At 35.2% G+C, this 22,164-nt stretch overlaps 3 protein-coding genes across 4 annotated transcripts; 1 reads left to right on the plus strand and 2 right to left on the minus strand.

Annotated features, from left to right (window-relative positions):
- LOC109712389 lies at nt 390-3,077 on the minus strand. The gene is made up of 4 exons (XM_020235940.1): nt 2,835-3,077; nt 1,694-1,805; nt 1,048-1,098; nt 390-964 (listed from the first exon to the last, which is right to left on the minus strand). Exons 1-4 carry the CDS (start codon nt 2,993-2,995, stop codon nt 863-865), a joined length of 426 nt encoding a protein of 141 aa, XP_020091529.1. The 5' UTR covers nt 2,996-3,077; the 3' UTR covers nt 390-862.
- Nucleotides 3,636-11,810, minus strand: LOC109712607 (serine/threonine-protein kinase GRIK1-like). Its single transcript, XM_020236258.1, has 13 exons — nt 11,646-11,810; nt 11,368-11,465; nt 10,901-11,237; nt 8,802-8,876; nt 8,685-8,729; nt 7,825-7,899; nt 6,462-6,549; nt 6,188-6,312; nt 5,450-5,545; nt 5,103-5,169; nt 4,471-4,586; nt 4,068-4,146; nt 3,636-3,975 (listed from the first exon to the last, which is right to left on the minus strand). Exons 3-13 carry the CDS (start codon nt 11,228-11,230, stop codon nt 3,809-3,811), a joined length of 1,263 nt encoding a protein of 420 aa, XP_020091847.1. The 5' UTR covers nt 11,231-11,237; nt 11,368-11,465; nt 11,646-11,810; the 3' UTR covers nt 3,636-3,808.
- LOC109712609 (rhomboid-like protein 19) lies at nt 14,337-20,956 on the plus strand. Of its 2 annotated transcripts, XR_002216917.1 has the most exons (9): nt 14,337-14,548; nt 16,106-16,227; nt 17,199-17,259; nt 18,144-18,310; nt 19,437-19,536; nt 19,634-19,836; nt 19,943-20,083; nt 20,381-20,539; nt 20,666-20,925. XR_002216917.1 is itself a non-coding variant. In XM_020236259.1 (8 exons), the coding sequence occupies exons 1-8, from the start codon at nt 14,360-14,362 to the stop codon at nt 20,484-20,486; spliced, it is 1,089 nt and encodes a 362-aa protein (XP_020091848.1). In that variant the 5' UTR covers nt 14,337-14,359; the 3' UTR covers nt 20,487-20,956. The 2 variants fall into 2 exon arrangements, 1 of the variants encoding a protein (XP_020091848.1); XM_020236259.1 differs by having other exon boundaries at nt 20,381-20,956.

Raw genomic sequence — 22,164 nt, forward strand, 5'->3', positions numbered from 1 at the left:
AAATTTATAACAAATCAAGGTTTAAGAATCAAAAGAGTAATATAGCGAAATATTTAGTGGGATGATACTAATTCGTGCTTCAAATATCTATGGCAGAGAATGAATCTTTCCCCTTTTGCAGTTCACTTCGAGGTATGATTTTAATTTTTATGCTTTATTACTTGGATTAAACATTTATAGGATCTTAAAGCTAAGAATTGCTATCATGCACAATCACATTCAATTCCAATTTTCAATGCATTCAATTCCAATTTTCAATACATGATTTGATGCCATGCACAATCACCAATCTTAAAGCTAAGAATTGCACACAACAGACCATTTTCAACATCATTTGAAGTTTATGGTCATTTTATAAGAGGGGGGGAAGATTTAAGAAAGTCAAGAACTAAGATGCAATTTATGTGGAAATTTAACAAACAAAATGTACAAGGATCAAGTCAAAATATCGGGTTAGCACAGGACTAAACTAAAAGTTAAGCATCTTCTGTTTCGCAATAAAAAAAAAAAGTGCTAAATTCTCAAAACTAGAAGATTACAAATTTAACTGGCTCAGATAAGCAAGCATGAACTGCTGAAACAGATTCAGAATCTTTAAATGCGCTACTTCTAACACTTGCAATTTTCTGCTAATTTATCCATTTTTCACCCGAAAATGAAACTATGTATATCTACAGAAGAATCTGGCAACAAGGCAATTTAACTGCAGCACTCCTGCGTGTGACTTCAAATCTTTATAAAAGGCTTCTTTTGTAAGCTAGCTTTCAAATCCCTTTTTCAAGTCACCAAAACTTCTCTCCTAGATCACCATCACCAATCTCTCTCCCTCTGTTTGTTGCAAAAGTTGTTTCCGTTCCAATTGTCATCGATGGTGAATTTGTGATTGATTGCAGTTGCAAATTTGATCCTCAGCTTCGACTTGTTGCTTCAAGGACACCACCTGCTTGCGCAGGCTAGAATTATCCTGTAAAGAAGCATCAATTTCTCAGAAAAGAAGCTAATAATTAATGGAGTATTAAGAAGCAGTAGAGCTCCTAAGTTTAACACCTCTTGAAGCATGGAGAACCTCCTGGTCGAACTCGCTAACGACGCCTTGACCTGTTGAATGAAAGCTCATCATCCTCAATAAACAAAAGGGTGAAGTTTCAGGATAGTCTATGTACTATCCCAACATAGCAATTTAAGTCCCTGTACTTGTTACTCGAAAGCTTCAATCTTGAACTTTCACGTATATCGTACTTTAGTCCCTACTAATTCATAAAAATGACCAATTTTATTCCTTCACCGGTAAAATGACTCGCTTATTTCAATTTAGCTACAACAGGGTTAAAGGTCAATTTACAAGAAAAGATACAATTTCCATTAAATTGTCTGAGACTAAAGTGCACGAGTAAAAATTCAGGAAGTACTAAATTGCCCCTCAATGGAAAGCATAGGGACTACACATACATTTTACCCTAAACAAAAAACATAAATGAAAATCTTTTCACTCACGCATCCCCGCAAAATCATCTATTTACATATGTTCCGTCATAAAGTCTGAATTTGCTTTCACATTAGAAGTTTGTCAAAGAGGGTCATGCCTTTAAGTAACATTAAGTTGAAAGGCACATACCAAAATTCAGATTTACCATGCAGTGGTGCAACGTAATAATATGAAATTAAAAAAAGAAAGATTAGATCATAAGAGTACCTTTAAGAGTTCATCTTGCAACTGCCTACTCCTCTCCACTTCGCTGTCGTACTTCATTCTCCACTCAGCAGATTCATCCATTGCTTCCAGATTCGCACGCTCGAATTGTCTCCTGCACAGATTAAACAAGATGTCATAAGTTGCTTTAGTTTTCCTCAAATTGTCTCCTTCGCAGGTTAAACCGAATATCATTAGTCGCTTCAAATATTTCTAGCACTGAATCATCCTTTGAACTGCTCTCTTTGTGAAGGGAAATATTAAATTCCCACCATCATCAACAAATGTCTTAATACTTGCAAAGAATAGGAATTCAAGTTCCCTGATTAGGATCATATGCAGAACCTGCCCCCAATACAACATTAAAGTATTCAATACACCATCACTCATCTCAGCTGCTGCTAAGGTTGTCTCATTGATGGTGTAACAAAGCCAGATTATTGAACTGAAACAAGATGTTTCAGTTAATCTCCTTGATTTCGGACGAAAATTCGATTCAGTTCTATTTCTAAGATCAAATAAAAATTTTGTTTCTTTTTTTTTTTCCAGTTTTGGTTCAGCTTCAAATTACAAGAAACAAATAAACCAATTACTAAATAGCATTTGCTAATTATTTCAAAGATATTTATGTTAAAAAGTTGATTTCCACTTCATTTTCAATAATGGGAGATTTAAATTAACCATGTTTTTCGACATCATTTACCCACTGATCATATTCTTCTATTGAAATGTGGTTAAAAGCCGTTAATTTTAACGGAATCGTCATTAAATTTAACAAAATTTTTAATTCGATTCACTGCAATAACTCAAGTACAATAAAAATCAAAAGTTAAACAGGGTGGAACTAAAAAAACTGATAAATCTATTTGGATCTCCATACATTGTTTACCTGATAATAATAATAATAATAATAATAATAATAATAACTATAACTACAAGGCTAGATCGAAATCAAAGCCTCTTAAGGTTTCCTCATCACACAATTCGACTCAACTTGAATTTCAAATCAAAAAAAAAGGAAAGAGAACAATTCGACTCAAGCAATGTAGGAAACCTAGCGCGATTAATCCGAGCGACAAAAACAATCGGGGGTAGGAAAAAAAAATTGAAAGATCGGGCGGAGAGGATAGGAGGGCAAACGAACCGGAGGATCTCGCGATCGTCGGCGGAGAAGGAGTCGTCGTCGATGGACCAGATGCGGAGGTAGACGACGACGCCGAGGAGGAGGGCGAGGAGGAACCCGAAAACTAGGGTTTGTCGCCTCGGTCCCATCGTCTTCGTCCTCTTCCCCGCCACCAACACCATAGACCTTTTTGTTATTATTATTATTTTTTCTTCTTTTATGGCCGGAGGAAAAGGAAGGGAAAGGTATTTAATTAAGAATTTGTATGCACAGAGATAGAATAAGATGGAACAAAGAGAATAAAAAGGGGTTTTTATTATTATTATTATTTTTGTTTACTTGGATAAACTACAATTTGCCTCTTTATTAGGATTTTTTTTAGAAATGACTTTATAAAATTTTTTAATTAGAAAAATAGTCCTATAAAAAATAAAATTAGAAAAGTAACCCTCCAAAAATAACCCTGCTTTTACCATGTCTAAAGAAAAAATATATAGTTGAAAAATATTGCATTATTTTATTATTTATTTTATAATTAAAAAATTATATTTAATACATCTATAATCACAGTTTATCGTTTTTTAAACAACAGATTTTTTTTTATAGTGTTTTTTTTTTTGCTTTTCCTTCTCTCTACTTTCCTGAAACATTTTCTGAATAATACAATTTTCTTTGAACAGAGTGGAAGTCAAGTTCCATCTCGAGCTAACAATTTTAGCAAGCGAATATATAATTTGTCCCTTTTCGAAAAAATTATTGAACTTAGACACTTATGTTAAAACAAAAAACCCCCCAAAAAAAACAATAACAATAACAACGCAATTGAAGTCACCAAAAGCTTGTTTTATGTCATAATAAGTTAACTGGACCAAATTCACAAACTCCTCCAGCAGAAACTTATTGAAGCAGCTCATATCCACACAAAAAGAAAAACAAAAAAAAAAAGAAGCACCACTCTCAATTACATCCTAATGCTATCCATATAATCAGATACATTAGCTAAGTGATTGCTGGTCAGATGATGTTGTTGTTGCTGCTGCTGCTGCAGCAGCAGAAGACTTGTCGCGCCTGCACCAGCATTCGTATTCGGGGATCGGCCCCTCCTCTTGAACCACCCAGGGATGCTCGGCGACGGCGCGCAACTTGATGCGCTGCTCGGGGTCTAAATACATAAAGCAAAATTACGGGGTAGAAACACTCACTAGGTAAAATTTCAACCAAAAAAGAAAGCCGAAAAAGCGGAATCGAACTTACCCTTCCAGAGGAGCCCTTCCAACAAGTCTTTCAATTGGGGGTTGATGTCGTCGGGTAAATACAATGGGTTATTTACAATCTGTCGATAAGACACAAAAAGTCTTTACCACGAAAAGTAGCACTTAAGTGTTTGGAATGTAAAGTATGGAGTGTCTGCGGCGGCTATTAGCAGAAACGAGCTTTCTAGGCTCGAAATGATGAGAAAAGCATTAACTTCAAACAGAAGCTTTTGCTTACGCAGCAGCGAGAAGTCGCTAGGAGGTCTTAGTGAAATAACAGTTAGTGTTTTTTCTATCCGCTCTGCTCAAATGAAACTTACTGGAAAAGCTGCTCTAGCCAGACTAAGCACACTCAGAGAGTCGAAGCCAGTAAAAAAAAAAAAAAAAAACTCATAATTTGGTACCTTCTCGTAAGTATCCTCCCAGTTTTCACCAACAAATGGATACTGGCCCAAAATCATGCAATATAATGTGACACCAACAGCCCATACATCAGCACCTATGCCATGGTGGGTTGATCCTGCAAGGAGATGAATACCGTGAATCTTAAATCTCGTTAGTGAATGCTGCAATCATTAGGGTAAAATGAATCGATGGTCCCCTTTTTTCTTTCATTTTTTAAATTTTAAATTAAACAGATAACCCCTGTGCTATACCGGCATTGCAACACATCCTCGAACTTTTCACATAAACTCTTTAGTCCCAAACTTTCAGACTGAAGTTACACACCCAACAATCAAATAATCTAAGTTTTCCTGCACAATGACTCCCTTGTTCCAGCTTAAGTGAAATAGGGTTAATAAACTGTTTATTTCATTTTCTTTTTTTTTGGTGGGGGGGCACAAATTAGAGTTTCGTAGTTTTGAAGGATGAAATAGCAATATATGACAAAACATTCAGGGAATAAAGCTTCCAGTGAAAAGTTCAGGAACAATGTCGCATTATTGGGATAGTACAGGAACTACTGACACATTTTACCCTAGTTGTTTTCAGCATGCAACTAGATCCTCAGGAACTAGGAATTTTGAGGTCTCACCCAAATAGCACTCAGGCGCACTGAAAACAGGAGTACCCGGAGATCTTCTTAGTACATCATTATCATCCTGCATATCTTAAATGAATTCAGGGAGGGAGAAAAAAGACTAAACATAAACTGACCAATCGACACTTCGACATTACATAAAACAAATGCATTGGTAAACCAATGCGTCTAGTTATGTTTCTTTTTGAGAATTATAAATTCCTTCCTGGTTACTAAAAATCCATCCTATTACTGCCCACTGACTATAGGAGGATAAAATCCATCCTATTACCTTAAGAAATTGATTAATACACAAAGCAGCAATACAAATATAAAGATTTTATTAGCAAGCGACCAAATACCTCAAAAACCTGGCTGACGCTGAAATCACATATTTTCACCATCCCACTGCTTGTTACCAAGAGGTTGTCAGGTTTGATATCTCGGTGAATAATATTCTGTGTATGGGAAATAGAGAGAAAATGTCACCACAACAACAAAATTACATAATACAACAAGATCACCAGACCGTAGATAGTAGGTAACAGACGAAATTTCTTAGAAGGAGAAACGTGCCTAAACAACGATTTCATCTAAGTATTTCTATCATTATTAGAGCACCCATGGATCACATCAATAAGAACTCACCTATATTAAATTTTAAATTAGCTTTAATACTTGTAACAACAGATTGCGTTGACAAGCTGGATTGGTATTAAGATTTTGAACTATAATGATTCACAACCATTCAATGACAATGTTAGCAAAAGAAGAAGCAATGCATGCCCCACCTTAAAGAAGCAGGATGTCCCTCCAATAGACAATGTTTCTTATAGTACTGGAAATAATAACCACAGAATAAGTCATTCAAGAAAAACATCATAGTTGACAAGTATAATAGGCAAGAAAAGCCAAGAACATCGCAGATCCCTTGTGCTGTTCACCTAATAAGGTGATCGAATTGTGATACAGATCAAAGTGTGCAGTAAACTAACATGATCAGCAACAGGCAGCAATGACTATCAGCACAAATATAATATCCTCTTCCAAAAAGCTACGAAACAGAACATAATGGAAATTAAAAAATACTAACATCTTACATGAGCATGAAGATACATGAGACCAGCAACTATGTCTCGCAAGTATCTTCTAGAAGTACTTTCTCCTATACCACCAGGCGGACCACAGCCCTCACAAACAGATTTGCCTTCCACATATTCTAGAACTGTGACAGAAGAAGAAAGGTAAATAACTGAATGCATACAACGTCACTGTCTTATGAAGAAACACTTTACACAAACCAACTAGTGATCTGCAAAAACAGTCCTAGCATTCGGTAGACTGAAAACCTCTAGTTAAGGTGTAAATAGGTACCCATGTAGATGTTATCTGTGTTTGGGTCATCAATCACCTCGATGAGATTAACTATATTGGGGTGATCCAACAGTTTCATAATGGATATCTGCCAAAAGGGAAAGAAATTATATTATTTCTACAATCAGATACTTATAAAAGAGTGGCAAATAGATTTCTGTGTTGAGCATCAATCTACAAAAAAGGAAAAAAAAAAAAAAACGTTGTGTGACCATAACTCAAAATATAAGGTGTACATTAATATTCTCCTCACATCTTACCAGTAAAGGGCCTAAAGGCAGCATTATCCAGCTGAATTCTCCATGATGTTGGTACTAACAGTTTGCATGTCCGTCCTATATTGTTAACCAGCTGAATTCTCCATGATGTTGGTTTTAACTTTATGGCTTGACAAACTTTATATGAGTTTGCAACAGGCAAAATTTGTTTTCTATGTTCTTTTGAAGTTACTATTGACTTTATTATACGAACCTGTTCTCAACTTTGATGTACTCTCCATTTCATATCAATCAATTGTTTAATGATGCAATCCCAGCCATAAAAGAAACGCCTACTCGAGCATCAATAGTCTTTCCTTCTGTTTAGACCTTTTACTGACAAGAATAGTAGGGGTATTTCCAATGTTGCTTCGGTTGAATCTTCGTACCCTCTAGAACAACAGAACTGCGGATGCCCTTGCTAGATTGGCTAAAGAGCTAGCTGATCCCAATCTTGACGAAGTCCATGTGACTATCAAGAATAGAAAGATCTTGTCGCCTACGGACTTAGATCTCGAAGAAGAATCAAGAGAAATTCAGAAAGCGAATACACTAAAAATTGAAATGGAAAATGACTGAGGGAGGCTTTCATTAATTATTTCAAACACAACGAACTTCCAGAAGAAAAGCCGAAACAAATTCAGTTGAAGAAAAGGGCGCTGCGGTACGCTTTCGTGAACGATACCCTCTATAGGAGGTCTTATGATCAGTTATGGTTGAGATGTATATCACCAGAAGAAATCAAACAAGTTATGCATGAAGTTCATTCGGGTGTATGCGGTGCCCACCAGTCTGGTCCCAAGATGCGCCTCAAGATTAAACACTTGGGCTACTATTGGCCCACAATGGTTCAAAACAAATGATCATGTACAACCAGTCGATTAAATAAACCACCAAAGATGGTTTATAAACCAAAAATCTTCCAAGGAGAGACCCAGAGAACAAGCAATCAATGTGAAACCTACTCATGAATAGCATAGCGTCGCTATTGTAACAATTCAAACTTCTCCAAACGAATAGGTATCAAATTATTCAAGTAGATAGAGAAATCTAGCATTTATTTGTTATATTTAGCAAGCCAAAACCAAATGAAAAAATGTGCTCACCTCCCGAAGAACATCACCCAAGGCAGTTTCAGAACCTCCCACTCGTATCCTCGATAAGTATGACCGATGGTAAACCTATAAGAAGAACAAGAACTACATTTTAACCAAAAATGAGGAGAAGATCGTACAATGGCAATGAATACAACCATGTTATTCTGAAACCTATAAGAACTTAATCTCATTGGTCGTCCAAGACAATTTTGTCAAACAAAATTGCTGATTGAAACAGATTTAATGCCATCAAAGTGATCCAATAAATCAGGAGCATGTCACTCAATGAAGTATGCCTTGATTTATACATGGTCGTGTGTGTTAGTTTAAACGATGTTGGCTTTGAAAATTTTATATTGAGAATTGCACTAAAGATAGAGTTAGCTTTTGAATGTTTAAATAACTGATGGTTGGTGAAGAAGCAAAACTGAGAGTGATCTAGGAGCTGGGTAGTGTGTAGGAAGTATGTATGGAGTGGTGTTGAAGAGGTGAAGGACCTGGAGGTCAATGATCATTGGCAATCTATGAGAGTACTTAACAGAGTAGCCTGAAGAAAGATTAAAATTGGCATTTCATAAGTTAGCCAGCATTAAACCATCCTCGAACCCAGGTTAGCATGAAGTTGGACAATTCAGTCAGAGCATCAATGATATAGCATGCTAAATTACTATAACAAACGTGATATTTCCTGTAAAGGGGTATTTACAAAATTTTCAAGATTTTGAGGGGTATGTATGAAACTTTATATGATGCCCAATGTTATATACAGAGCATTTACTGACTGATCATCATGGCATATCATTTCAAGAGATAAATACCAATCATCATTAACAAAAAGGTGGACATGCAATGATAAGTAATATTAATACCTTTATTGCGTACAATTTCCCGTCTTTAGTGTTGCGATACAAAACCTGTTTCATAGAAAGGAATTATTCATTATTATAGAAAAACTAAATAACAATTTCTACTAGTAGCAGCCTTACCACTTTTCCGTAGCTACCAGATCCAATCTTGTACTGGCGAACATATTCGTTAATCATCTTATTTCCGTTTTCATCCTGAAATGAACAAAAATAGAGTTGGCATGACTGCTAAATACGACATATAAGATACAATACAGTGAATTCTTTCAGCTTTTCTGTCAAAGATTTCAACAACAAATAAATAAAAAAAAATTGTAGATTGGAGATATCTATTGGGCACAAAGTAATTTTCTTTAAGCACATCTAGTTTATATTGAGACATGAATCTACAATTGAGACCTAATTCTACAATTAACAGTGTTATAATAGTAAAATATTATGCCAACAAGCTTGTTCATGCCACCTGATTACGAGCAAGCCAAGCTCAAGCAGCAGGCTAAAGATCACTTGAAGATCAATTAAAATGGCCCAGAAAATAGAAGCTCAATTTTGGCTAGGACCCACTTGAGTGACTGACAAAGTGACAAGAAATCCAAAGCTGCCGATAGTTTGAATTTGGCTATTATTATAGCCAGGCCAAAGCATGTAAGGTTAAATGTTGATCCGCAATTTGATCTCCGTAGTAGCATCATGATTATATCACATCAAGAAAGTTGAAGAGCGGCAGCATATAGGCTACAATATAACAGTTATCATTCTATTGAAAGCGGACCTATGATAGCAAATAGGAAACTCTGTTGTCCATTTGTGCCCTAATAAAGAGAAACAATAAATTGTAATATCCCCGGACGATCCGCAACCACCGATGATGAAATTGCTCTGAGGTCGGATGGCGGAGAGGATGATGGGTGCTTCTCGCGGATCCGAGGTAAGAAGAAGGTAAGAGATAGAGTTGGGGGTAGAGATTAGAGATAGTTAAAGAGATAGAGAGGGATAAGGAGTTGGGATAGAGATTTGAAGTGGAGAATTAGAGGTAGAGAAGAATGGGGAGAAGAAGGGTTTAGAGGAGTAGTGGAGAAGAAGAGGATAATTGGGGAAGAAGACAAGCTAATTCATTTCATTCATACCCTGTAATGCTTAACATTCTCGTACTTATACTACTTTTGGTTCTATACTGAAATGAAAATTACATATTCTCTGAGGGTTAAACAACAAAGTGACAAAATAAGATGCTGTCGGGTTGGGCTGCCATTCGGGGTAGTTGGGCCTTCTTCTGGGCCTTCCGGTTCATAGCTGCTTGTAACGGGCAAGTGGGCGTCAGGCTCGACCTTATCCGCACCATCCGCTACCCGGCGGGCCTTGGGTTCGCTAATTGCACCCGATCCAAGGTTCGGCCCACCCGATCCGCCTATAAACGGGCAAGCGGGCGTCGGACTCCTTCTCCGCATCATCCGTGACCTTGCGGGTACTGGGTTCATGTTTTGCCTCCGCTCCGAGATCCTGAAGCTTCGATCCGCCAGTCCTCTTCTTCGCCCCAACTCCATGGACTCCGTCGGACATCCCAGCGCCCTCTCCGAGCTTTGAGGATGCCCTAGCTCCGTCGTCCCCACCAGAGCTCCGCCCGGACCACCTCTCGCCCCACTGCTCCGTCAAGCTCGCCTGAGCCCTTCGAACACGCTTCTCGTCGGCCCACCTGCCGCACCTCCTCCTCTCCACCTGCTGCTGCCACTTATTCTTCTTCTAGCTAGTAAAGCTGCTACCTTTACTCCTCTTCTACATCTAACTACTAATACTACTACTACTTCTACCATTTATTCTTCACGGTTGTTACATAAATAAAAAGAATAGGCATGACTAGATTAGAATTTAGTATTTATGTTTCATTAAAAAGACATCACCAACAACACTGAGGGGACGTAATGTTCTATTTGGATGAAGGAAATTGAAGAGAAGAGAAAAGAAGAGGCATCAGGAAACCAAATCAAAAGAGAAGGAAATAGCATTCGCCTTTGTTGTTCGGATATACTCTCCACTTACGGACTAAATGACAAATAATCTTTGAAGGGTTTTATTTACTGTCCTATTTCTCTTACCTTCTCCTCTCTCTTTTCGACAAATTTCAACCCACACAGGAATCATAATTCCCACAATCTAGGAGGCAGTTATCAATGCAGCATACAAAATGAACAAACAAGAAAAAAGCTTTAGTCTTGGTTCACCTTGGAAATGGTAAGTTTCCGAGTTTCCTTTACCGGAACGTCCCTACATATCAATCCATTCTGAATCCTCGCCAAGATGATCTCTTCAGATCGTTTGACGGATTGTTGGGAACCGCTTTCACTATCATGCGGATCATCATCAGGATTTTCCCCGTTGTAAAAGCTGCGATCGACATCTTCGGGGTTGTGCGGCAGCAAGTAGTCGCTAGAGAAGGCAGCGCTGGAACCCCGGAACGGCATTACGGACCTGTGTTGCTTCCGCAAGAAGCCGAAGCAACCGCAGCATCCGGCGTCGGTGAGGTCCGACATGGAAAATCGATTCCCACCCATTTAGAACCTACAAGATCAGACAACAAATTCGGTGACAGCAACCAATTTAAACCACAAATTCTTCTCCCAATTTTCCGAAGAATTTGCAGGCAAAAATCAAATGTGTGTTTGATTCAAACCACCATCACCATACATACCTAAACAATTGATTTGGAATATGTTCAAAGGAAATCAAAAGAACCCTAAAAATCCGACACTTTCCTATGAAATAATCAACTTAATCTTCTTGCTTCAACTGCATTGAAACAAATTTCACATAAATCAACTTAAATTAATCAAAAAAATGAAGAAAAAAAGAGAAAAAAAAAGGAAGTTAATAGATCAATAAAATTACCAAAAAAAAGAGGGGGAAAAACAGAAAAAAGAAAAAGAAAGAACAGAGATCGGAGAAAATAAGAAGAGTAGAAGAAATCACCGATTCCAAATCGAGCAAAAAAGATGCAGAGATTGGAGAATTGGGAGAGACGAAGAAGCTCAAAGAGGAAGAAGAGGTGGGGAAACGAGAGGGATCGAAGAAGACAAATGGAGTTGGTTAGGGTTTGCGTTTCTCGGCTTTTTTGTTGGCTTCGAACCGGATCACTTTTTTTTTTCTTTTTTTTTCATAACTTATTCTTCTATAAATAAAATTTGAGGGGTGATTGCTTAAATATTTTTAAAAAATTTGCGACTACCTAATTTATCCCTCTTAGGAGATTAATATTAAAAATACTATTTTTATATTTCAACCTATTTCAAATATACCTCTAAAATTAAAATCTGTTAATAAATTTTGTTATCTGTATAAAATTAGTATTTTGTTCTTTTAAATATACTCCTCCGTTATTACCTACTTTTCTTATTTGCCTTTAAGTTAGGGACAAAAAAATTATTTTAACTTTTGATCTTCTCAAATATACTCCTCTACCATCACCAACATTTCTTATTTATACAAACCGTCCCTAGAGCAAATAGTAAAGGGCTTAGTGGTTGGTACCCGAGACCCAAGTTCGAATTCTAGTTGATTCATATTTCCAGCTAAGTTTATTTCTAAATGAAATAAACGAAGCAGGTAGCATGCTATCTATCTCTCAAAAAAAAAAAAAACATTTCTTATTTATTCTTAAGTTAAGGACAAAATTGGTATTTAATTTTTTTAGCTGTGATAGATATTTAACTTACGTTTAATCCAAATTAACTTAACGGATAGTAACTGTAGGGGTATTTTAGAATAATAGAGGAACATACGAGGGGTATATTAGAAAGGAAAAAAAAAATAGAGATAAATAAGATATTTTTGAAGTTTTGAGAGATATATTGGCAATTATCCTAAAATTTAACATCTTAGAAATATTATTCTATATTAGGATTATTCATTTCATATGGAAACCCCAACCAAGTATCAACATGAAGTATATTCTCCCTATTTATATAAACCATCATAAATACTCATACAAACAATAATTTATTTAAAAAATAAATATATATTTTTAAGACATATAATTTATTATAAAAAAAAATTGACTGTTCCTAGCGTAAGTGGCAAAAAGCTTAGTGGTTGATACTCGATGTCCCAAGTTCGAATTTTAGTTGATTCACATTTTCAACTAAATTTATTTTATAAAATAAAATAAACGAAGCGAGTAGTATACTATCTATCTTTAAAAAAAATTATTATAAAAAAGTTAAATAAATAAGCAATAAACAAAAGGGACCTGAGAGGGGACTTGAATCTTACACCCCACGTGTCAAAATCTAATCCAAACCCCAGATGTTAGGTTCGGGATGAATTTTTAAAATCCGCATGCATCCAAAATCTAATCTGTTCAAAATTTTGAAATTTAAACCTGAACCTGAAAATTTTAATCCAAACATTTATTGCTCTTTGCCATATTTCAAATATAGTATATTAAAATTTAATTTTTAAAATATAAATTCAATTATAACATCTAATATTTATATATGTACAGAGAGAGAGAGAGTCCGACTGCTATATTTTTATGAGTACAATCACATTCGTCTTCATAAATTATTTTCAATGATATAATTTCTGAATCAACAATCCATACCGTTAAACATTATTTAATGAGTGAAAATGATTAAAGGAATAGATTTAATGGCAAAAAAACTTACAAATACGAAATGCTTAATGCTTTTAAAAACACCATAGTGGGACTTTTTATAAATATATATATATATAGCTAGGGCTACCATGTCCTTATAAGTATAGGTATTTTTGTATTTATAAATTTTCGGCCGTTGGATAAGAGATGTATGGTTATGATGGTAGCCGGACTCTTTAATTCATTTTCATTTACTATAAAGTAATTCAAATTATTAAATTTTGTAAAAAATTATAATTTATTTGGTTGAAATTTTTTGGTTCTTAAATAGGCAATAGTTGCGATATTTTCTTGAAGTTTTATCTGAAAAATAAAGTAATACTATTTGTACACTCCAACTGTGATAAATTCAAGGATCAATTATTTTCTATAATATTAAAAAGTTAAAAGGGTTTCTAACTTATAGGACAGAGACAGAAAACACCAATAATGTTAGTAGCAACTCTATATATTTCTCCACACTTTTTGACTTTTTACTTTATAATCATAAAAAATATTATTTTTTTTATAAAATAATTTATTTTGTTTCTTCTACTTATCCAGCAAAATTTTAAAAATTATTTTATGCTGGAATTAAAATTATTTTGTTAATATTTAGAGGTTAAGTATAGTAAATATTAATTAAGAAGCTAAAGCATTTCAGGGCATGCTTATTTCACTTAAAAATGAAAAGAGATGAAATTAATTTTATTAAAATAAAATTCACTTTTGTTGTTTAACTCATTTTATTTTTTAAAATAGTGAAAAATATAAAAAAAGATTAAGACTATAATTTTTTCACTTGCTTATATATTAAATTAAAAATTTACGACTAAATAAATAAAAAATATTAGATAATTTAATTTCCAAGCTACTGGCTTTTTATCAACAAAACAAGGTAAATAAATAAATGATTTTTACTTACAATTTAGTCCAACAAAAAATTAAATTAAATTTAGAAATTAATTATGACAAACAAATAGTTCATAATTGACACATAGTGAAAAGTACGAGCACTATTTTGCAAAATTGAACAGTAGAGGGACTGTTCATGCATTTCGCCCACTTCAGAATCCCTGTTAAACTCCTCTTCTTGCTCTCTTCAAGAGAATCGCCAACTCTTCTCCTCTCATCACCACCATCGTCGTCGTCGTCGGAGGAGGAGGTGGAGGAGATCGGCGGAGGAGGAGGAGTCGGAGTCGGAGAGGAAGCAATGCTTGGCGGCGGCGGCGTGTCGGCGGTGAGTACGGTGATCTGTGTGTGTGTGTGTGTGTGGAACCCTAGATCGTCCCTTCGGCCATTGTTCCCATGAACTATCTGTGTGGAGATCTAGAGATCGATGATGGTAGATCGGTGGCGTCTGCATCGCCTTCGATCGTTTCGGATCTTCGGCTTCTTTGTTCGCTCGCTCGATCAATTGATCGGTTTCCTTGTTTTCTCTCTGTATTGATCCACCGCGCTGCATCGGAAGATCCTCGATCGTGTCGATCTGGTTAACTTCGAGATCCGATGAGCTGATTCCCAATTTCTACTCACTATGCCACTGAGACCAGAGATCTGAGGTCCTTGATTGAGAGAAAACTGTTCATTCATAGGTTCCTAGATGATGTAGGCTATTAACTTGGTTACTTGTGGTGAGAGAAGAACATTGATGTGATCATGAGATTGATCATTTCGCACATGCAGATCTGTGTGTTTGGTTGCGCGATGATGCATTATAGTTCTCACTTTGAATTGGAAGTGATGATTGTCCTGTCACTTTGTTTTAGCTCCATTTTTAAATGCCGAGTATTAGAATTTTTTGTACTTGTGATACACATGTTCATGTTCATTTTGTATTTTTGGTGCTAAATTGGGTTGCGACTGAGATTCTGTCGTGAATGAGTGATTTTACTAGAAACACGCGCAAAGAATTGCACCGATGCATTCTTTTTAATGCATTGATATTGTGATATTGTCGGGTCACAAACAACTAGGTGAGTAATTTGTGTCAGATCTAAGTTGCTTCAAAAAGGCGAGGAGAAACAATAAAAGCTTGTATGTGCAAGAATTATAGCTTGTAATGTCCCTGTTTAAGTGTTTATTGATGCTAAACATGATTTCAGACAGCAGAAAAAGTGAAAACAAAAGGTTGGGCTCAGCACAATCCCAATTGAGGATAGAATGATAGCATGTCGATGCTCTTGTGGTGTTCTATCCTCTTGAGTCAATAATTTTTCATTTTCAAGATATCGAGTTAACAAAAATATTAATGTGCTAAAATTTGATGATGAAATGATGTTTACTTTTAAATCACATTAGCTGAGAAGATAAATATGTATAAAATCGGCGTTTCCTATTAGAATGTACTCTCTACGTCTATGCAGTCAGGAACTCTTATAAACTTTTAGGGATCTCCAGTCACCTATAGCATTTCTTAGCTCGTAATATTATCCATGTGCAGCTATGGTTTTTAGATCTTATATTGCTAGTGGACTTTGGAGAATCCTTTATATTGACTTGGGAGTTTGTTTCTTTGTTAACTTGCCTAGAATGCTGGAACATTATCTTAAAATATTATTAAATTGACATGTCAACCTGAAATTTTCCAAGCTAGATTCTGTTGTGCACTTGGAATATGAAGTAAAGACAATTTTATTTTACATTTTCTTTGCAAACTATACCTTGTGGTATTCCTTATGCTGTCTGTCACAGAAGAACTAGTGAACCTCAAACTAATCTCTAGATGTCTGCAAAGTGCGTTGTATTTGTTGAAATCTTCGTTGTGATAATTGAACCTTCCATTCCTTCATTGCAGGGAAGTACTTTTCCAGGATTTACCAGATTGTGCAAAGGTCTTGCTGTTATACTTATTGCTGGATTTGTCTTGCTGCAAGTTTTGCCTTCAGCTCTCGCTTATCTTGCACTTATTCCTGCAAGGTAAAGTTTACTGTTTAAGATGGAAACAGAATGTAAATGTTCAATCTATTTTATTTTTAATAATGGCTGGTAAATATCTCCCTCTGCTGTTTGTGCTCCAAAATGCTCTTTTTTAGGTGGGTTGATGTAGTTTCTGCCAGTTATGGTTATGCTGGTAGTGGAAATTGCCAAGAGTGGTTTCATTGAAATGAAAAATAAAAAATTCCAATAGAGTAGCATTTGAAGTTAGTTGTTATAAAAAGTTCTTTTTATAACTGTTAGATGCATTGCGTTGTTTGCTTTTTAGAAATTTCATTATCTCTAGAAAATGGTGAATCATGTCAATTATTTTTACAAGAAGAAGAGAGTAAGGGGCAGGGTTTTGACAGGAGAAATAGGTTATTGATAGTTCTCTCTCTTTTGTTGGTATAATTATTTTTTGTGTGTTTACTATATCCTTATATTTTACAAGCACCATCGCATTTCCATGAACTTTATATTGTTAGTTTGTGATTTTTAAGAATTAATTAATCATTTTCACTCATAATCCCACCATCTTTATTGGAGAACATTGAAGGGGAAGTCACTCTTAGCAAAATCCAAGATAGTGAACTATTGTTGTGAAATGATTTGTTTGTTTGCTTGTGGGCGGCTGGTGTTGTCAAATGTATTTGTAAGATCTCTTCTGCCTTCAAATGCATGCCTTGCATTTATTACCAAAATTCAGAACTCACTTTTTGATGATGCTGATCCACAGTTAAGGTCGCTGATTGTATCCTAAAATTTAATTCTAAATGAGCAAGTCCTTTATGATTGGAACTGGATTAAAAGTCTCTTTTTCTGAACTAAGCAATGGGATTTTCTGACCTTGATCTTCCTTACACGGTGTAGTTATTGCCTAAGAGCAAGATATATGTGATGCTAATGCACCTGAGTTTTCTACCTTCATAAGCTGCTGTCGTCAATGTCTTATTTTCTTCTGGTACTCTTAGGACCATCCCATTTGCATGGAACCTGATCACTGCTGGCTATATTGAGCAATCGCTTCCAGGGGTATGCTTTTCTTTACTTTTGGGCTTTCCTCTTATGTACTTTTTTTTGGCATTCTGGTATCTGACTAAATAAGATTCAACTTATGCGGGTATTCAGCGAACCAATTAATGCATTATAGCGCTTCATTCAAATGATCTTACATGAACAAGAAGGTCAACCAAATATGAGAATGTGTTTCATAAACTATCTAAAAGTTTGCTGGTTGATCTTGTGTTCATGTGTTATTATAAACTATCCAAAAAGTTTGCTGGTTGATCAGTGTTCATGTGCAACTTTTGCTATGAACTTAAATTGTAAGTCCATCCATATAGTTTATTTGTAAATGGAAATGAGATTTTTCTCTCTAGCTAGCTTTAGGCCTTTCTGATAATATTCATTATAACAACCAAATCTCTTTTGTTCTTTTCTCGCTACATTTAATGCTCTTGGGAAGAACAAAAAAACTTTGACACAGCATTTATAAACTTAAAGAATCTTCTTCGCCTTTTGTTTCAACTATAATGCTGACCAGACTATTTAGACCCCTTTAGAGGGGTTATGTTCTTACTACATTTGTAAGTCAGATAGCCGCCGAATCTCGATTTCATTTAGTTATATTAATCTCTGCTAATTATTATTGTTATGATGATTGAATTTCTTAATCCTTATAAGAAGACGTAATGTGTTTGTTCATTCACTGAGTTCTTGGCTCATAATTGAAGATTTTACTTGCGTTGAATATAGATTTTTTATATGGTTATATAGCATATATCCTAATTTATTGGGTTAAACTACATGTCTTTTTTCTTCATTCAGGTCCTGTCTGGAAGAATCTTGATGTGATGGTTCTATGTTATAGAGTCCATCTATTGAGTAATTAAATGGTAAAATTACTTACAATGCAGGTGGTTGTTAGCACAATAGGTCTTCTTTTCTGTGGAAAGTTTTTGGAACCGTTATGGGGTGCAAAGGAGTTTGTGAAGTTCATATTTGTGGTGAACCTCTTAACTTCAGTTGCTGTCTTTGTTACTGCTATTGCATTGTACTACATCACCACGGAAGAAAGATACCTGTAAGTGTATAAGACTACTAACAGATAATGCTTCATTTTTTATGTAGTTGCAAGTTTGCAACTTCCAAACTAGAGTATTTTCGGTCACATTGTAAGTGTATGATTTTCCATCATAACTGTCTGTTATGGCATCTTTAAATATGGGTTTTCTTTATAATAATCTTTTAAATTTTTATATTTAATTATCCTAACCTCTGAAAATTTCTTTTGGGGATTTAAGCTTATTTTTTGCTACATCAGCACCAAAGAGGCACTAGATTGGATTTATGTGGAATGGGAAGGGGAAGAAAGCGGTGAATCGTTCGCCATTTTTTTTCTATAAAGCAGTAAACAATTCAACGTTTTATCAATGTTTCTATTTTTTATACAATCTGAAAACAGTGAATCGTTCACCGCTTTTAGCATTCCAAAAATTAGGACATAGTCGGTAAATTGTTCACCACTTTTAATGTTCCTCTTTTTCTCTGCCAAAGGTCGTGAATGAGAACGAGGGACCGCTTTTCCTTTCTCTCTACTTTTATATTGGACATTATGATAAAGGCGGTAAATCGTTCGCCGCTTTTATAAAAGAGTTAAACAATTCACCGTCTTAATAACCTACCCATGTGGCGGTTATGTGGTGAGCAGAGGATTATATCCCCAGATAAATTTTTTGGAGGGTTGTATTCCCAAATTTAAATTTTTGAAGGCCTGCTTTGTAAAAAAGAGCCCTTAATTATTGATGCACTCCTTAGAACTAATTCCCATTGTAAATTATGTGCCTATTGAAAGGATGCCTTGTTCAATGTTGATGGTAAAGAGAGGGTGATAAACTGATCTCCTATCATTCATTTGCATCTATTCACAGAAGATTTTTGCAGTAGTAGATCACTTGTGGCTGATGCATATATATTTGTGGCTGATGCAAATTAACTCTGCCAATCGAGTCTTCTGATCCTCGTGTTAGGCCTAAAACAGAACTAGTGCCAATATGCTTTAAGATTGATAAAAATGTCTTCTCTTCCTCAAATCTTTGCTATAATCTGATACTCGATTCCACTTTTATTTTCTAATCTTAGTCTTCTCATTTTTCTACTCTTGTATGCACATTAATTATCTGATGTCATCTTATCCTTCCATTCTGCAGTTACACGCCTATTTCGGGCTTCTACGGGGTCCTTGCAGGATTCCTAGTTGGCATTAAGCAAATAATGCCTGATCAAGAATTACTAAAGATCAAAGCGAAGGTAAACCATTTAAGGTGAATTATTCTGCACATAAGTAATAAAAAGATCTAGTAAAGGTTATGCTGATCGAATTACTTCTATGCTATGATAATCCCAGTGGGTACCATCTCTTGTCATACTGTTCGCAGTGGCCATAAGCTTCTTCGTAGCAGAATCTCTATCTTACCTGCCAACACTGTTGTCTGGCTTTTACATGAGTTGGATCTACCTTCGTTACTTCCAAAAGTACCCAGAAACGAGCCTTAAGGGAGACCCAAGTGATGAGTTCTCCTTCTCAAGCTTCTTCCCTGAGTTTTTGCGGTAAAGTTATCGTACTGACATATTGTTGCATGGTGAATATCTTATATTATATACACATGGTATGATTTTTTTTTTTTTTCCTATTTGTTTTTGCATCAATTTGCAGGCCAATCATTGATCCAATTGCTTCAATATTCGATAAGATTTTTTGTGGAAGAAGATCTGAAGGTTCTGTCGAATCGAGAGGTTACACCATGGGTGATACGCCTCTTCCTGGTTCGGATCCTATTGAAGCAACCAGGAGAAGGTGCAATTCTTGTTTATTGACCACAATATCTATCATTCGCTACCTTTTAAAAAACAAGATCCAATTTATTATGGATTTTGTAAGTTGAAAATTAGTCAAGTTTTATATAAGATGGTTTGGATTGTGTGGAATCACCGACGGTACGGACTAAAATTGTCAATTGTGAGACCATGGAGATGTCTAAAGTCCATTAGTCATGGTTATAAAAGCATCCTAGTTTCCCTCCTTCCCTCCCTAGCTCCCTCTCTAGTAATACTATGCTAAAACTGTGATCACCTTTTCTTATTCGAATTGCAGAGAACGAGGTGCGAGGGCATTGGAGCAGAGATTAGCTGCTGAGAAGTTATCCGGAGCCAGAAGCTCGGAAGGAGTATTGGGCGAAGATGCCACCGCGAACGTCTGAAGCTGATATCTCTTTTGTGGATCTGTTCATTCTGCACCCGCGTATCTCGTGAGGTAGTTCTTTTCGTCTGTAATTTTTTTCATCCTTTTTGAAGGACTAGAAATACATGGAATTACAGATGATCATTCAGTCTCAGCTTAGTGGAATTACTAAAAATGCAACCTTGTTCTTTTATGCAGACCTTCCTTGTGACAACTTGAGCCTTCTTCTATGTGTTGTTTTAGTTGCATTTTTTTTCTTTTCTTTTTTTTGTAGGTAAAAACATGTTTACCTTACTTGAGCTATTATTGTGTATTTTGAAATAGGCATCAGAACTTTTACAATTTTGATCCTTTGAACATTAGAACTTCAGTTCTCTCAACTTTTTGGTTTTGATTTAAGTACCTCTCAAGTCTCCATCAGAACTTGGATGCTATTTTTGAGAAGTTCAATTCTTAAACAAGTTCAAATGATGAATGAATTGTATTCAAGATGTAGTAGCATTCCATTATTTGATCGAATTCAAATTTCTAGTTCTCTAGTAGTTGCATGCCTCCTTACCTATCTTAAAATCGTGGTTTAATTCTTGATGCCTTCGTAAATTTGGGACTTAAAAATGGTTCCTTTGTAAATGTTCTAGGTTTGATGGTTGGTACTTGCGATTTCAAGTTTTATATTTATAGTTTAGTTCGTTTTTTAAAAAAAATCAAGGAAGTCTCAGAAGAAAAAAAAAAAGATTGAAAATAACTTTTAGTTGAACTGAAGTTTAGGTAAAATTTATATTTATATTTTGTTTGTTTAAATAAAAAGTGAATAATTTTGGAATCATAGTTGTTTTATTTTTTTTGTTTATTTAATCAACTTTTTTATACTAACACGAAAGAGGATATGAAAGACATGTCATGTAAGTTATTTTTCTATTATGTTTTGTCTTTTTTAATTTCATAATTGACTTCACCACAGTCTAGGGCAAAGTTAATTTTGATATTTTGGAAAAGCGAAGTTATGTGTAAAAAATTTAATTTAAGACTAATTAAACAATGAAAAAATATTTTTATGATCGAAAATAATTTCATTCCATACAATGCGGAGGGTTGTGAATAGGTTATTCATACATCTAATTAGTCATATAAATTTATCAACGTATCAACTAAAGGGGGAAAAAGTGTCTATTCGGAAATAATATCTTTAAGCATCAAATTTTTGGCACTTATAAATTTTACACTTTTTTGGTTATTAAATTAAAAAAACATTAAAGAAAAAGAAATAAGAAAAAAAGATGATCGTTGAAAATTTTTTAGAGAGACGTTCCTATATGATTATAGCAGTTGGAATTTTTTTTTGCATTTAGCCTTTAACAATCTATTTTTATAAATAATCTCATAAAATTTATATTTATAAAATTGATCATATCTCTGCCACGTTAGCGTCATACAAGCGCCATATTAAAAAAAAAGTTTAAGTTGAATATAATAAATAATTCACTGTGTCTGACACGGTGAGTTATTCATCATGTTTTCATTTCTACTTTTTTACTAACAAATCATCGTCGAGGTGTGGTGATAGTAGAATCCTCTATGAGACCTCCAAGGTCGTGTGAGAAACCACTGTGGAGGACTGCAAAGATGGCATATTCGAGTCGGAGGAGGAGAAGGGTTGTGCCAGGCGGCGAGCTGCAGCGGCGGTAGAGAGCTTGCCG

This window comes from Ananas comosus, linkage group 7 (genome assembly GCF_001540865.1).
Source record: "Ananas comosus cultivar F153 linkage group 7, ASM154086v1, whole genome shotgun sequence".
NCBI classification, from domain to species: domain Eukaryota; kingdom Viridiplantae; phylum Streptophyta; class Magnoliopsida; order Poales; family Bromeliaceae; genus Ananas; species Ananas comosus.

Bases quoted from the DNA above. Each gene is read 5' to 3' on its own strand.
- LOC109712609 (XM_020236259.1), top strand. From the start codon at position 14,360: ATGCATTTCGCCCACTTCAGAATCCCTGTTAAACTCCTCTTCTTGCTC. The intron at 16,228-17,198 runs GTAAAGTTTACT...TGGTACTCTTAG, and splicing joins CTTGCACTTATTCCTGCAAG to GACCATCCCATTTGCATGGA. The intron at 19,537-19,633 runs GTAAACCATTTA...TGATAATCCCAG, and splicing joins TACTAAAGATCAAAGCGAAG to TGGGTACCATCTCTTGTCAT.
- LOC109712607 (XM_020236258.1), bottom strand. From the start codon at position 11,230: ATGGGTGGGAATCGATTTTCCATGTCGGACCTCACCGACGCCGGATGC. The intron at 8,730-8,801 runs GTAAGGCTGCTA...TCTATGAAACAG, and splicing joins CTGGTAGCTACGGAAAAGTG to GTTTTGTATCGCAACACTAA. The intron at 6,313-6,461 runs GTACCTATTTAC...CTTCTGTCACAG, and splicing joins CACAGATAACATCTACATGG to TTCTAGAATATGTGGAAGGC.
- LOC109712389 (XM_020235940.1), bottom strand. From the start codon at position 2,995: ATGGTGTTGGTGGCGGGGAAGAGGACGAAGACGATGGGACCGAGGCGA. The intron at 1,806-2,834 runs GTTCGTTTGCCC...TAATCTGTGCAG, and splicing joins GACGATCGCGAGATCCTCCG to GAGACAATTCGAGCGTGCGA. The intron at 965-1,047 runs GTGTTAAACTTA...GCTTCTTTACAG, and splicing joins GGTTCTCCATGCTTCAAGAG to GATAATTCTAGCCTGCGCAA.